This window comes from Pteropus vampyrus, unplaced genomic scaffold (assembly GCF_000151845.1).
Source record: "Pteropus vampyrus isolate Shadow unplaced genomic scaffold, Pvam_2.0 Scaffold15, whole genome shotgun sequence".
NCBI classification, from domain to species: Eukaryota; Metazoa; Chordata; class Mammalia; order Chiroptera; family Pteropodidae; genus Pteropus; species Pteropus vampyrus.
In genome coordinates this window covers 1,456,255-1,472,171 of record NW_011888796.1, presented here as the reverse complement: position 1 = coordinate 1,472,171, position 15,917 = coordinate 1,456,255, and the positions used below count along the sequence as shown (strand labels likewise).

The window sequence follows — 15,917 nt, the reverse complement described above, 5'->3', positions numbered from 1 at the left end:
GATTTTCTTAACTGGTTGGGTTTTCGTTTTCTTTAATTTATCTTATTTACCTAAGGAGAACATGTGTGTTTTCTCTGGCGAGCGAACTTATTTTTAATTAAAGAGTTCTTTTCAAAGAGTCAGGAGACCCAACTACGGGTTTTTCCTCCTTAAATAGAAGGTAGCAGGAGGAAAGCTGGATTATTGGAGAAAGGATTCAGGGCCATATCCTCCTAGAGAATGTTGGAAGCTGAGCTGGGGGGAGGAGGGAATAAAAAGAAGGGAATTGCTTCTTTTTATTCAGACATGCTGGTTCAAGCCCGTTGTTTTCCTGGCTATGTTTGAAACCCATCATTGTTACTGCAAGCATAGCAGAGAAGTCCTGTGCCATATCCCCTGTACAACTTTTGGTTAGTAAATGAGATGGGTTCTAGACTGACCATTTTCTTGTAGGGTGAGCATCTCATCCTGATTTTGGACATTTCCTACGTGGTATCTCTGTAGGGTAACTATAAATCTTGGTTTTCCCAGAACAGTCCTGATTTATCTCTGCTACCCCAATATAATTATTAAAATTTCCTCGTTTCATTTTCAAAAGTGTTCTGGTTGGATGATAACTTACATGACCACTCTAAGACTCTGGGAAAGTTAAGAGTATTTTCTACCCCTACAAAAGCCAATCAAGTTAAGTGGTGTGGGCTGGTACATACCAGTCTTTATCCTAGTGATCAGCTAACTCTCTTTCTACCTTCTGCTGTGGGGGAATAATCCATCCCAGACTTGCATTCCAAAGGTTCCGATTACCCCACCTTTTCATGTCTTCTTCACATTTCTTACCTTCCTCAGTAAAAAGTTTTATTGAAACTTGGATCAGCCTAGTGTTGTGTAAGTAAAGACTCTGAACTGCAGTCACCTCTCTCACTTCCAGCCAGGAGACATTGGGAATGAACTTTACTGCTTTACCAAAATGATGGAGCCTTATTCTTTACCAGACCAAATGCCTTCCTCAGTGGGCAGATGCTATTGAGGCAGTTATGGTGTGGTTTTGTGCTTCAGATCCTTTATTTGTAAATCTGAAAGAAGACTAATAGCTTTAAAGTATTTTGAGAATCTCAAAGCTCTGAAGATTATAAATAACAAAGGATTTTTTTTCTCATCTAAAATGGCAGCACAGAGACTGTGGTTACTTACTTAATAGATAGCGTGTGGTCCCTGGGCCATTTGCAGCTGATGGGTTTTTTCCAGTGCTCTATTTATAGAGCTAGGTCAGAAATATCACTTCCGTTGGAACTTGACCTACAGACCATTGTCAATTTTAGAGGCCCAAGGAAGCAGAATGCACACTAAATACAGCTGGTTCACAGGTTCAGTTAGTGAACCACAAGCCCCCAAGGAAATTAATTTTGCCGGAGGATAGGTGTCTGAGCCTATCCCAATCTCTTCTATGTGACACCTTTGCCCTGTGGCCTCATGGAGCTTGTAGGTCATCTTGAATGCTTCTTCTAGAAATAGCCTACCCTGGGCAGTCTTCCTTTTTTATAACACATTTATCCTCTTTAAGGCTAAAATTTGCTAAAATTCTGGCTTTCTGCATTGAATAGAACAAGAGCTAATGATCCACGATCAGAGATAGTTTAGGTTACTCTGGGAAACTTAGAAAGAAGCAGATCTAAATATTTCCCTACTTCATCTTTCTTTTGGGGCTAATCAAGTCGCAGTCACTTCCCTAGTTCAAACGAATGACCCAACAAAAAACGTGCTGAAGCTCAGCACCTTCCACGGGCCTGGTTTTAAACAGAAGAAAACCGAATTCAATGGAGGATATTCCCTTTCTAATCCCTACTATTTCACTCAGACTCCCATCTTTCAGCTTCATTATGTTGAAGTTGTATTTGCTGGGACTTGGCCACTGGCCAGTACATGTTTACCCATTATAAGGTTTTAGTAGTAGGACAGACTAAGAAAATGCCTAGTCTGAAGAGAAACCTGCTCCTAGGAAAAGGACCATACATCTGTACACTCTTCAGGCTTAAAGGGGTATCAGGTAGGGCACAGCCATTCCAAGACAACATGTGGAATAGAGCATTCTCAGACTTCCTGGAAAAGGTGAGGTCCAGAATGAGGAACTAATTTCTTGTCGTCAAAACACCATAGATTTAAAGTTCTTAGTACAGGCAGGAAATTTTAAGATAATTTCGAACAACTGTTTCCTGTCACGGATGAGGAAACTGAGTCTCAGAGAGGTTAAAAAAAAAACTGGTCATCACCAAGGCTTACTCCAATGTTCATTATTACAGCCACTCTCTTTCTTCCTCCCGGTCTCACTAAAAGCCTACAACTAAATCAGAAACAGAACTTCATGGTCCTGCCTCCTAGCCATATGCTATCATGAATTTCATAGAACATGCTTTAGAATGTGAAAACGAGATAGAGAGTCCATTCCAAAGGTAACATGCCATCTCCTTCCCTGAACTTATTTCAGTCCTGAAAATATTTTTCTTTTCTCTCTCTCTCTTTTTTTTTTTTATATTTCTTTTTCTAGTCTCAATAAGTTGCCTTTCAACTGAAGGAACAGGAGGAACCAAATGTCCAGAATATCCAGCCTTCTTAGGCCATGAACCTTTCGGTCTTCTCTGTTCCTATTCTGGGAGTCACTGCTTTGTTTATGCTTTAATTTTTTTTTTAACATGGAAAAGCCTATTCTTTTAAAGTTGGCCCTTTTGCTACACAGCAGACACTTTTATGTTATGTACTAGAGATTCAGTTTGACCTCCTAGTGATGCTTAGCCACAAAAGTCATAAATTGAAATGTTTTCAGAGAAGAAAAGGCCTCTTCTAAGTACTGACACAGGTTGGTACCAGAGACCCATTACCTTTTTGGAAATCAAGGCTACATAGCAACCTGATTATCCTCCTCCAGTCTGATTGCACAAGGCTATAACCCTGTGTGTACAGAGCAGAGAGAAAGTCCCTTGCCTTGTGAGAAATTTGTCTTCATAACCTACTCCCACTCCAAGGAGTGGGGAATTGCATCCAAAAGATAGCATGCACTTATGAAAGAGATTCCAGAATTCAAATTCTGTTGTTTTAACCACTTCATTACTGAACTTTACTAGCTTGCCTCATTATTAGCAGAATAAACAACATGGAAGATGATGTTTAAACTTCTTTTCTTCCTAGAATTTCATCTTTACTGTTTGATCATCGTTGTTTCTGTCATTTATACATATCAAGTATTTCATCTAAGGGTCACCAGGAACCTTTGGTTGCCTGGAGGCAAGAATTATTATTCACATTTTACAGATGGGTAAGCAAATACAGAAAGAGAACATGCTTTGACTTATCTAAAAGAGTCTCTGAGAGAGTGGAGAATGAATGTTCCCACAGTCTTTTTTAGAGAGACCTGATTTCAGAGTAAATAAATTAGATTTCTTCATGTAGTTTATTCAGATACTTTAACAGGCTCAATCCTGTGACAATGAAAAATCCCCAATAATGAAAATATTTTCAAAACCCAGGTCATTTATTTGATTTTTTAATTCGTATTCGAATCAACCAAATTCCAGTACAATGAAGTCATAGTGCCTTGGCAGGTCTAAATATCACGGCCATCAAAAAGGAGAGAGGTAGAAAGCACCCCAATTTTTAGAACTTCCGCTTAAAATGAGCATAGAGAAGGTTCACTTATCTATTTCCTGACTAATTAGGTCATTGGGCAGGAAATCACCTTTTCTGAAAAGCCAGTAAGCATATTCCTTCCACCTTAAATTTCCCATAAACAGCATTAATGATCATTTATACCAGTCCTCACATAAGAGTGCTTGAAAGTCAAAAGACATGAGACCACTGAGTTTTCCAGTTGAAAAGAAAGTTACAAGCTTATAGTAATTGATAACTTCTCCACTTCCTTTTCTCTCAATTCTCTCTCAAGTGGTCCTACCACCTTTAACCACCCTTCAACAATTATTTTCCCACCTATTAAGTGAAATAACTTTCTAATCCTGACCAGATTTGTAAGCCTCTAGCCAGAGAGGGTCGGTTTCAGGCCACCTGATTTGCATGAATTCAGCTACTGGGCCAGTTGAGCAAGGCTAAATACCTTGCCAAGCCAGGGCATGCATATCTTTCTAGAAACCCCTTGCCCTGGGTTATCACTGTACATCAGAACAGAGGAAGCTGAGTGTGGAGCCTGAGTGACACACTGAGTTTAGATGAGTGATAAGATGCTCACAACACACCTCCATCAGTGTCTTCCCAGAGGTGGGTCTTTGGGCTCTTTAGGCCCTTCCTGGGGTCCCCCCTGGCAGGTGGAGTAGCAGGCTATTTGACATAATGAGCCTGGAGAAGGCCGATTGGAGAAGAGGTTAAGACTCAGTCAGCCTGGTTTCGACCTCTGGCTCTGTCATTTCCCCACAATGTCACCTTGGGATAGTTACTTAATCTCTCGTTGCCTCAGTCTGTCAACAGGGATGATATTACCTACCTCATAGAGTAGTAGTGAGGATATGAAAAGATGGAACTAAGATATGAAGTTCAAACAAGACATAAAGGGCTCCCCATATAAAGGGCTCACTTCGTACTCAACATGTAGTACTTTAAAAATATTATCTTTTATTATCATTAACTTTCAAGGCCTTGCTGTTATTGCTCTTGAAGGTGGCTAATGTTTGTAAGCACTCCTGAAAATCTGTCTCCTCAAGCTTGCTCTCTCAGGGTTTCTACTGGAAACTTTTCGCTCATTTGCACTCATGGACCTTGGTTAGGACTCGAGCTTACCTGTCTAGAAAACAGCCAAGCCTATGGATGGGTACTTTTTAAAACCATTCTCATTGGTTTAAAGACATGGGATTCTTTAAATAGTGGCTACTGGCCAAATGGCTCTGATCTCTGAAAACATCTTCTAGGCCTGGAAAGCTCTTACAGTTTTAGTACCAAGAAAAATTTTTGAGTGCTTAACTAATTAGCAACTTCTAATTATTCACATGTAGCTTTTCCTTAGCAAACTTTAAAGCTCAGCCTCATTTTACCCTATCACTTAGCAGGCATCTAAGCAATAAGTTTCTAGAGTTTGCTTGAAAGATGTAAACCTCTTAATTTTAGCCTAAGCAAGATAGAACTAAGAATGTAAATCTGCTAAAATAAAAATATAACATGGTTCAACGTTTAGTAAGAATAACTTATTAACTATTTAACCAGTATTTATTAAACATCCCCTGTGTCTCAGACTTTGTGTTAAGTGATTCAGGCATACTAGCATAAATTAGACATGGATTTGGCTCCTCTTGAAATATATATTAGGAGTTGATAAGAAAAACACACAAGTAATATACCACAGGATAGAAAATGGCCGTAACATGAGAGAGTGAAAGTAGTAAGGGGGTTTAGAGGAGGAAAACATTATTTCTGTGATGATCAGGAAAGTGGCACGTAGGAAGTGGTGTTGAAGACAACATGTTAACCTAGAGGTGTTCCTGGTTCGAAGGGGGCATGGGGAAAAAGAGGTGTGGAAAGGCAGATTAGGCACAGGCTGGAAGAGCCCTCAATGCCAGTTTTAGGGATTTAGAACTTTTTGAAGGTACTTGGGGGCCATTGAAAGTTTCTGAGCATGCTGATTAAAAATGGCAGGGAAATGTGCTTAGATGTGTGCTTGGGGAGCTTAATTGGGTGGTAGAACAGAGAATGGGCTTTCATAGGGAGAAGCAGATAGCAGCATGGAGATCAGGTGGAAAGCTATAGCAGACATCCCCGGATAAGAGCTAATGTGGGCTTGATCTAAATTTGGGGTAGGAAGAATGGAGGGTAGGGAATGGATATAGGTGAGATTTTACAATTAAATCAATAGAATTTCACAATTTATTGAAAGTGAGGAGCATGGAAGAAGGAGAATTTCTAAAATGAACCTGAGGTTTCAAACTGGATTAGTTGCAAGGCCAAAGAGAGGGACAAAGAAAGAGGAGCAAGTCTACATGGGAGATCTGAGCTCGATTTGAAGACAATTAATTTACGGTGCTAAAATTCAGGCTTGCAGTTCTTGTGATTCAAAATGAAGGACAAGTGTTGAGGAAAGTCAGGTTGAGACAAAGGATTAGAAATGATCCAAAATCTTCCTTGTCAGCAGTGAGGCCATGCCATATTGAGAGGACATGGCAAGCTTGGTGGAAATTAGTCATATCTGTCTCATGAGAATGTGTGTTTTTAAAAATTAAAAAATTAAACCAGCATTTTTAAATCAGGAGATTGTACTTAAAATATTAATTTTTGGCTTCCCTTTTAAAAATCAAAAGATGTGGCTGACCGTGAACTCATATTGCCACATGATAACAACAGCCGGAGCTGGACAGGCCCCCCCGCCCCCTTAAGATTCTGGATGAATCCTCTAATTCAGCACAGTCTCCACTACTCCCCATCCTCTCCTTATTCTTAGGATTAAACAAAGAGTAGATTAATGGTTACCTAGGGCTGGGGGCAGGAAAGAAGGGCTGGAGGCTTATGGCTAAGGGATCTGAGGCTTTCTTTCGGGGTAATAAAATGTTCTAAAGTTGATTGTGGTAGTGGTTGAACAACTCTGAATATGACAAAAACCATTTAACTATACACGTTAAATGAGTGGGTTATATTAAGTATGAATTATCTCAATAGAGCTGTTTTATAAAAATGCAAACAAAAAAAATCAGTTGCTCTTGCCCTTGCGGTGTTGGTTTTCTTATAGCAAGAAACATTTCTCTGTTAATATATCTCTATCAAGAAGAAGAAGATGGAAAATAGACTTTTTTTTTTTAAAGAAAAATTGAAGCGTAGACATTTCTTTGTTGTAATAAAAGAATTTCTACATGTTAAAATGCAAGCACCTGGCCTCTTTATTAATAAATTTTCTAGCCACTGAAAGTACATAGGTATTAGGGATATTTTTAGTCATGGCCACCTCCCTGAAGTCCACCCACTAAGAAGAGAGGGAGAAGAAAAACAGAAAGGAAGGCAATCAATGTGGTACAGGGAAAAGCAGAAGAAGCCAGTATATTGGATGCCAAAGGAGAGGGAAGCTTTATCAACTGCTTACAAGAGGTCAAGCAGGTTGAAGACAGAGAAATCAGGAAGGTACGAGAGAGCTTGGAGTGATGGGGCCAGAGAGGGATACAGGCACCAAGGACCAAATGCCCAGAATGTATTTTATCCTCAGGCACAGACAACTGCCAAAGGAGTTTAAGTAAGGGAGTGATATGATCAGATCAGCACAGTCTGGATTATTTGTTTTCATTTTAATTTGTGTGTGTTTTGAATCTTGTGCCTAATGAACCAAGGTTACACCAAATCTTATTCTCTTCTATGCTAAATTCCCCTTCCGTCTGAAATGCCTAGGCTTGTTGAGGCCCCCTTTGGTGATTTCCATCTAATTCATTCCTGTACTTCTTGAACCAGAGAAAATATATGGTTAGTATTATCTAACCTAGGGGTTCACAAGCTCAGCACTATTATATTTGAGGCCAGATAATTCTTTGTTGTGGGGGCCGTCCTGGGCATTACAGGATGTTTAGCAACATCACTGACCTCGACCCTCTACATGCCAGTAGCACTCCCACTTCGACATTACCAACAAAATCTCTTCCAGCCTTGGACCACTGAACCACAATCATCTGTTGTAGTATTTGGGCCCAGGAGCTTAGGGTCATGCAAAGTTGGTCAACTACCCTGAAAGATGTCTGGTCTAGAAAAGAAGACCGACTTCACATTGAGGGGTGAAAATCAGATGATGTAGTGAGTAGGCAACAGACAAGAAACTCCTTTTAACCAATTTAGTAGACTTCAACCCCTGTGTACTTTGACTCCTCATTGAAGAGAGATAGTATCTTGAGGATATAAGGCTGGCTAAAATGCCCCACTGTGCCTGCCTCCCTAAGACTAGGATCCCTCCCATGGCCCAGGCCCAAAGTGGGCACAGGAGTTCAGAAGGGACCTCCGGAAGGGCTAGATGTGATAGCGAAGGCTGGCTACTAAGTGATGGAACTTGTTAGGCCGTGTCTAAAGAGGAAGGAAAGGAGGTGAGCAGGAAGTTTCCTCCTGGTGATGTCAGGAGTCATCAGCAAAGCTCTGGAGATGTAAGATAGTAGCTGAAGTACGACGTGGAGCCAGCTAGACACTCAGATAGTTTACTCAGATCCTCCCCCTTTTAGAAAAGTCTTGGAAGGCAAAAGAATGTTTCTCTTGGGAGAAGGATGTCTAATACAGAGATATGAAATGTTGAGCTCTCCCACATTCTTCTTCTGGGTGTGTGTATGTGCACGCGCATGCAAGCAGGGTTGGAAGAGCAAAGAAATTCTATGTGCATATGCCACCATTTCTGTACTGATAAGGAAAATTGAGTTAAAACTCTATCAAGCTAAAAAATGTCTTACAACTCTATTAAACTAAGACTTTCATAACCGGCTCTTACTCTATGTAGTAGCTTTATTCCTTTCTACCGTGGATGTTGAGTGGCTTGATTTATTATTAGCAACAGTTCCAAGCTGCCTTGCAATGCAACCTCTTATTGTTATATAACACTCTTACCTTTTAGCCCAGTAGTAGTCACTTTCACTGAGGCTGAAGGAAACTCATGCTGGCTTTTATTTTAAGTCTCATATCCCTGAACCCGTCTCCTTCTCTAATCCGTCAACCTCTATGGTAATGAACTGAGCCCCTGAGTACTTTCTGAGCAATGAGCAATGAGTAGACTTTTGTTTATGTGAAATGCCATCACAAGAAAGGGTATCTATAATCCTAGTTTTGCCCTGCTTCATTTCAGGCAATTCCGGATCCAGCTGTGTGACCGCTGCACTAGGAAACACCTGGAGCCACAGTGTGAATACCCGGCTAATATTCCAATACCTCGGTTCAGAGAGAAGACAGGTGAGCGCTTTGATAATGTTCTGTGACTGTCAAAGTCAAGAACAAGACGTACCTAACAATCTGAGTGTTCATCTTCTGAAAGCACTGGCCACGTTATGTGTCCTGGGCCAACACCAGCAGGGGCTAAGTAGAGAAACCAGCATCCCTGCCTTTCCCAAAAGCAGTTAAAATGAAGTGTGGAGACAAGTCACACACAGGAGAAAACTATAAGAATAGACCCGAGAGAGTTAGCATGCCGCCTGATATTTGCCAATAGCTTATAAGGGACCAAGGTCCACACTTCTAGAGATCTCAAATTTTCCATCTGTAAGGGGCAAATTATTATTTCACTTAGCTGGTGTTTGTTGAGTACTAGATAATTCATGTACAAATTAAATGGTGATGGTGCTTTTTCTTAAGGTTAGTATGCTTTGAAAACCTGAAACCAAAAAAGACCTTGCCAAGTGAACAAACTGTTCCCCAGATCCTGGGTACTTTTGCATTAACTCATAAGCCAGTAGTTTAAAGTACTGGATGATGCTAGAAAGACCTCCAAAAAGATGATGACTTTCTTAGAGTTCCCTATTTATGGTTTCTATCCTGGCCTCAAGTGAGAATTTCCTCTTTCCATCCAGAAAAGTTAATTTCTACCCCTTTCTTAATCTTCCCTCCACATCCAAAGAAAAGACCCCTTTGGTAAGTAAGATGTTTCCTAATTGGGAAATTTATTTTTCCTGATGTCTAACTTCAACTTTATCCTCTGTGCAAACCAGGTTCCATCACGACCTCTCCTACAGCAGGAAGAGGAAGAAGACAGGGTAGATTATTCTGATTTGTTGGCTAGGGCAGACTTCAGAACCCAGATTTCTCTGTTTTGCTAAATATAATAAGTCCAAGTTATTAATTAAAAAAGCATGAAATGCCATGCTGGTGGTCCTTTCTGGAGGAGTTGGCAGGAAGAGGATTGTTGCCCTTTACCTGCATTAGGTAAATTGGCTCTTTTTCAAGGAGTCAGGAATCATCCAACAGACATGAGCCTTTGCCTGTTCCAGACATAACTTTCCGAGTGCTCTTGGTTACAGACGAGAGGATTCTTCTTGGTTTGCTTGGGACTATGTAAATAACATTCCAGCTTGATGATTGAGTCAGCCATGTTCTGAGAAGATGGAGCTGCTTGTTTTCGTTTAGAGGAACATTCTTGAGTTTCAGGCCCTGGCGTGCTCATTACTTCTGCGATGTCTTTTTCTTGATGATTCAAGTATCCTGGGTTCTGAATCCATTACTTCTCTTTTCAGTGGAACACATCCAGAAATATTCCTGTAGAATCTAACGGCCTTTGGTTTGTACCCTAGGTTATAAATTTTGTTAATTAAACCCATTTGCAGCTATCAGGCATATCAATAAGGATTGTCAAGCACTACTACCTAAACTCTTGTTTGAAAAAGCAAAAGCTCTTGTGAATCAGTGTTGATGCAGTCATTTTCATGGATCCTTAGCCCTGTTCCTTGAAAACTTAACAGTTTGTCTCTGTTTTAGATTTTAGATGGCACATACTGATTTTGTGATTTAGTCTATTATATATGGTGCCATGGATTCCAGGCTCCTACATTCTAGTTTGGCTGATTCTAGTTAGCATTTCTTAGATAAAGAAGTAAGAGCCACATTTTTCTTTTCCATTTGTTTTAATAAACTAACCGGTCATTTCCATTTTATTAGTGTCAATAGGAAGTGGCTGTCCAGGTAACTGCTATTATTTTGTGTCTCTGGTGACTGGAGGATTTGGGTGGCTCTTGATTCTTGGCTTATAAGGACAAATGCAGGCCACTGGTCATGAGAAGAACCAGGAGCAAAGCATGAATGGATCAGTGAGTCTATCAACTCATATCCTGTTAGATGGGTCAGTGGTATTAACTAATCTGCAAAGGATAACTTGTTACTATCAATCAAGAGCAGAGTTAAATGCTTTTGAATCATGTTTTCAAACCATAATGAGAAATTTAAGTAAAATATGATAAGTGTTAAAATAGCCAACCTAGGCAAAAGAATGTGTGTTTAATCTGTAGAAATATGTGTGTCTTTTGGGACCAGTTGTTAAAGTTGTAACCTAATAACTAGGATAAAGATTGATAAAGAAAACGTGTCTCTATCTGATGACCTTATCTCGCTTAGTGATTCACTGAGCCTTTCCTGTGGTCTTATGTCATGACAAAGTAGAGAAGCCATATGAAAATAAACCTCTTCTGGATACATGCACAAAACAGTACTTTATAGCTGTCTAAGATAATTGCTCCAAATAATACTCCAAATAATTTATAGCACTACTTAGTCGGAGAGTATGCCTGCATCATTCCAGGGTAGGCAGACCTGTGGGACACCAACCACTAGGAGAAAATACCAGCTTTAGCTTTTTTCTTTTTTTTCTCTTTTGCTTTTTCCCCCTGATGTGCAAGCAGAGGCCACTACACCAAGGGATCAAGATTATGGAATGAAGATTATGTTTTATCCCATTTCTGTGACATTGAGCTCTACACCAGGGCTCTTAGTCTGAGATCACAGAGCTGGAAGGGGGTCAGGTCAAGCTGAGCAGATCTTCGAACTGATTAACCCAAGAGCCGAATTGTGTAGTCCAAGGGAAGGAGTCCTTCCTGGCTGATTATTTTCTTTACACCCTGGAAACATTGTAAAATTATATAACCAGGAAAGAAATCTCCTTATCAGGGCACAAGCCAAGTTAATTCTCTTGTTTATTCTGCTTCAGTGTTTGTAAAACCTCTCTTAAGAAGCTGGGAAACATTTTCTTTTGGACTACTTTAGCTTTTTTTCCATTCGACTTTTATTTACTCCTTTCCTACTCTGCCTCAATCCTGCCCCACCCTTTTGCAACATTATTATTCTTACCAAGACATGTTCTTACAGTAGTATTTAAATGGCTTCAACTAGGTGTTTAGGGTTTTGTTTGTTTGTTTTGATTTGTGTTGTTATTGTTTTGATTTTTTGTTTTAGTTTCGTTTCATTTTTTTTGAATAACCAAAAGTACAACTTGGTTCACCATGTACATGGCATAGGGATGCAAAGAAGTAGAAGACACAGTTTCCACCTCTTCTGGTCTAGTATGAGAGATGATCGAAATAATAATGCGCATACACTTGTATACAAACATACACATTCATGAATAATCGAAATGAAGTGCAGGAGAGAAAGAAAAAACTGAGATACTATCACGAGGCAGTGTTTGATTTGTTACCTAATAAGTGGTTATAACAGCAACTGCTTTGAATCCAGAGCAAGGTAAACTCATCAGAGGCACATTAGTCTTTTCAGGAGAAGATAGGACTTGAGTATCATTTTAAACCACTTTAAACCCGTCACAGGGGCATTTACAAAATTCCAACGCCAGGGCCCCACCTCAACGAATCAAATCAGAACTTCTCCTGGTGGGGAGAAATGTTTTATTTGTAAAGCTCCCCCGAGTGATTCTACTGTGTAGCCCAAGTTGAAAACCTCTGCCTGAAATAATCAAATGAGCTTAGTGAGAAAGGAAAGGAAAGATGGTGGGGTGAGGGTGAACAGCGAAAGAAGAAAAGCCCAGGAGGGCAGGTCACATGTTCAGAAAACATGGGTTGGTTTTTCCCTTATGACAAGAGCAGAGGGTATGTATCTATTCATTTATCAAACCTTTATTATCACCTCTTCTCTGCTACTTACTGTGTCAGATGCTTGTAAGAGATTCAAAATATGAGTAATTCGATGCCCTGTAGTTCACAATGTACTTGGGGAAATAGATAAACATGTAAACAATAGGTGTTATATGAGCATCATGGATCCACTGCCCATAGAGGAGATCAGGGCCCTTCAGCAAAGGGAGGTCCTTTGTCAATTAATGAAGAGCAGCATCCAGAATGGATTGGCTAAGGCCTTCCTTTGGGAAACTCTCGTGGTAACCAGGTACATTATAATGAGGGACTGGAGAAGCTAGAGTGAGGGTGGTTATACTTGAAAAAACGATGAAAAACTTGATGAAATATTCATAGCGTTTCTCATCAAATCCTCATGAAGTCTGTTCCTACAAACCACATATGGGATTATAAATTTTAAGTGCCCTAGAAAGAGTAATGAAGTAAATTAATCCCAACTAAGCTTCAAGCTCCCTTGATGAAATAAATATTATGACTCTCTTATTTAAACAAATTGGAAAGAGGTGACATTTTCACATGGGAGGTTTCTTTAAATGAACTTTATGACAATATTGTCATCTTCTATTAGAAGGCATTCTGATTTTACAGAACACTTGAGGGAAGAGACTAATAAGAGGCGTAAATCGTTGACAGGAGCCAATAATATTTCTCAAGCTCCTGATCCTTACTTGAACCCTTAGACTTTCAAAGTCCCAGGTTGTTTTGCATCTTGGAAGCATTCAGTGTTTCCTCTCTGGTGATACAATTGTTCTTTCAGTGTCCATTTCGTACTTTAAAAGACCCAGACACCATCACTGTGAAGACTTTCTGACACCCCAGCCTTAATCAGCCCCTCTCCCCTCTATTGCCCACAGTTGCACCTACCACTTGTCTCTAGTCTTGCACGTGCGAGACCTGAATTATGAGCCCCTCGAGTGCTGTGACTGAATCTTACTGTATACCGTCAGAGGTAAGGACAATGCTTGGCACCTCAAACTCTGCGTATCCATATGTGAACCCAGTCTTGAGGAAGAAGGAAACACTACTTTTTTAGAATCGCTCTTCCCTCATAGCAACTGAGTTTGGCAGTTTACTAGTTAGTTCCTTTAAAGTATCAGTAATTGTTAGTTAAAAAGGTTAGCATCAAATCTTGACAATTACAGGCAGATATTTATATAGAAACAATGTAAAAATACTGAATACAGTAATACCTTTTTGTAGAACCAGCCTGCTGGGGGCTGTGGGAGAGTGAGAACCAAGCTTCCCTTGAAATCCTAGTTGGAATTGCTTTGTGTAAGCAAGCCAGAGCCCCAGACACAGACAGACCCAGGCAGAGTGAGGGAGGGGTGCTGCGCTGCGGTCAGGGAACGGGCAGCGCGGGGTCTTTGGCTGAGGGGAAGGATAAGCAATCTTTGTTGCCATCTTCCACAAGTCTTAAGTGGTTGGAAAGGCTTAACAGAAGACTGAAGAACTAGAGTAAAGATGATGAATCTTTTTTCCCAAATCTAATCTGAAGGTTAGATTGGGTCAAGAATGTCAGACATACATCCATATATGCCCAAAGAGGGACATTGAAGATGAAGTTTTCCCTGCCCTAAGTTATAGTTGTGTGTTTCCCTGCTCCCAGATTCCTCCTAGGAAGAAGTCAGGCTTAGTTGCCCTCATTCAGAAATGAACCCCTCTCCCTCTGTAAAATGGTTCCAGGTCACCATACTTGTTCTGTTGTTTTCTACCGTAGCTCATCTGCTGTTTTTAGGGAAGGAGACTTTTTTGTGTGTGAGTGTGTGTGATTGGATCCAGCCAGAGGAGAAGCTTGGCTGTGCTTCAAGGGTGGGAGAAATTATTTTTTAAGCATAAATATCTGCAGAAATAGCAAAGAGAACAGAGAATCCCAGCCAAGTACATTGCCTTGGGTATGAATGTTCACTCCCTTTTCAGAGCTGCTCAAGTGTGAAATCTAACCCCCCTGCCCACACTCTTCATCAGAATTACTCTAACAGGTATGGATCAGAATGGGAAAATGTATAAAAAGGGAGCCCAGAAGAGTGATTTAAAATGATTATTTTTTCAGGTCACCAGGCAAATGTATTCAAACCTGAGGAAGTCGTACCTGAAAGCAAACAGCAAGAGCAAATGAATACAGCGAACTGAGACTCACAGAGCATAAAGATAGGCTCCCTCTGAGAAAGAACAACACAGATACCCAAGGGGCACACTTCCCGTTTCTATCTCCACAGTCGATATGAGAATATCAGTATCTTCCCACCACCTACAAAAACAAAACAAAAAGCAAAAACAAAAACCTCAGTGGAGCTCCCTTCAAAAAAAGGTCAGTGTACTCAAAAAATCACTACTTCTGAATTGGCTCAAATAGAAAAAACTTTCCCTTGAAGAGGTTCCACTGGAAATTGTCAGTTAGAGATACATCAGTACAATTGCTCCCGTGCTTCAGATAGGGGTCTCCCTTTCAGATGCTTTCGCTGTAACAGACCATGTACATCTGCTGAGGGCGAGAGTCAGTTTTTCCTAGGTGATTTTGAGCCCCATGGGGTCAATAAAAGTTCAAATCGAAATCAAAACAAAACATGGGTGGGGGAACCACGATAGGGTTTTAGATGTCTTTTTCTTTTTATCAAGTAGAGTTGTAAAATTAAGTGTTCCCACCACTACCAAAAGGAAAAATTACTTTAACACCAGAAGGCAGAGATGTATCTGTGAGCAAAGAATACTTCTGTAAATTGAATACACTTGTTTTCATGGAAGACAGTCCATGTCTTAATTTTCTTTTTGAGGATCATGATCTCCGACCATCAGGACCCAAATGACTGGTCCACTCAGAGTGCTTAGGTGACTTCTGCTTTAATGAGTCACTCATCTCACCAGCATTTTGTCACCTCTGTCATTCTCCTCTAGCTGTGATTAGTTTTATTTTTACATACTGTCTGGTACCAAATCTCCTTATGCAGTGACCCTCCCAGCTCTAACTTGCTAAGTAAACCAGGGCAAATATGTGGCTGAGAGAATTCTAGAGAAATCTCAGCTGTTGCAGGAAGCAGAAGAGACACTGGCTTTGGAACCAAATTGAAGACCTCACTGTCAGACTGGGGAAGACAAGTGTTTTCAGTTGGAAAACAACATAGGAAACAGCTACGAGATCTCTTGGACACTCAGTGACCTGAGAGTCAAGGACACTGAAATTTATTTGGCTCATTTGAGAATGAAGGTTGGGCAGGATGTTGTATTTTAGCCTTGGTTTGTTAACTGTGAGTGAGAAGAAAATGGGGTCAACATCTTTGGTTAGAAAAAGCAAAGGGAAGAGAAGGATTCAGTATCTACATAAACTAGAAACTGAATTATAACTTTCACTAGAACAAAGCATTTAGGATCCGAAAGTGTCCCGTC

The 15,917-nt window shown here is 40.3% G+C and overlaps 1 protein-coding gene across 8 annotated transcripts in view; it reads left to right on the top strand.

The window, feature by feature from the left end:
- RAD51B (RAD51 paralog B) overlaps positions 1 to 15,917 on the top strand; it is a 490,110-nt gene that overhangs the window by 432,583 nt on the left and 41,610 nt on the right. For 7 of the 8 annotated variants that reach the window (XM_011383867.2, XM_023526896.1, XM_011383862.2 and 4 more), the window contains one exon: positions 8,759 to 8,862. The exons of the other annotated variant lie outside the window; for it this stretch is intronic. In XM_011383867.2, coding sequence (XP_011382169.1) covers positions 8,759 to 8,862 — 104 coding nt within the window. The remainder of the gene's footprint in view (positions 1 to 8,758; positions 8,863 to 15,917) is intronic. 8 annotated transcript variants of the gene reach the window in all.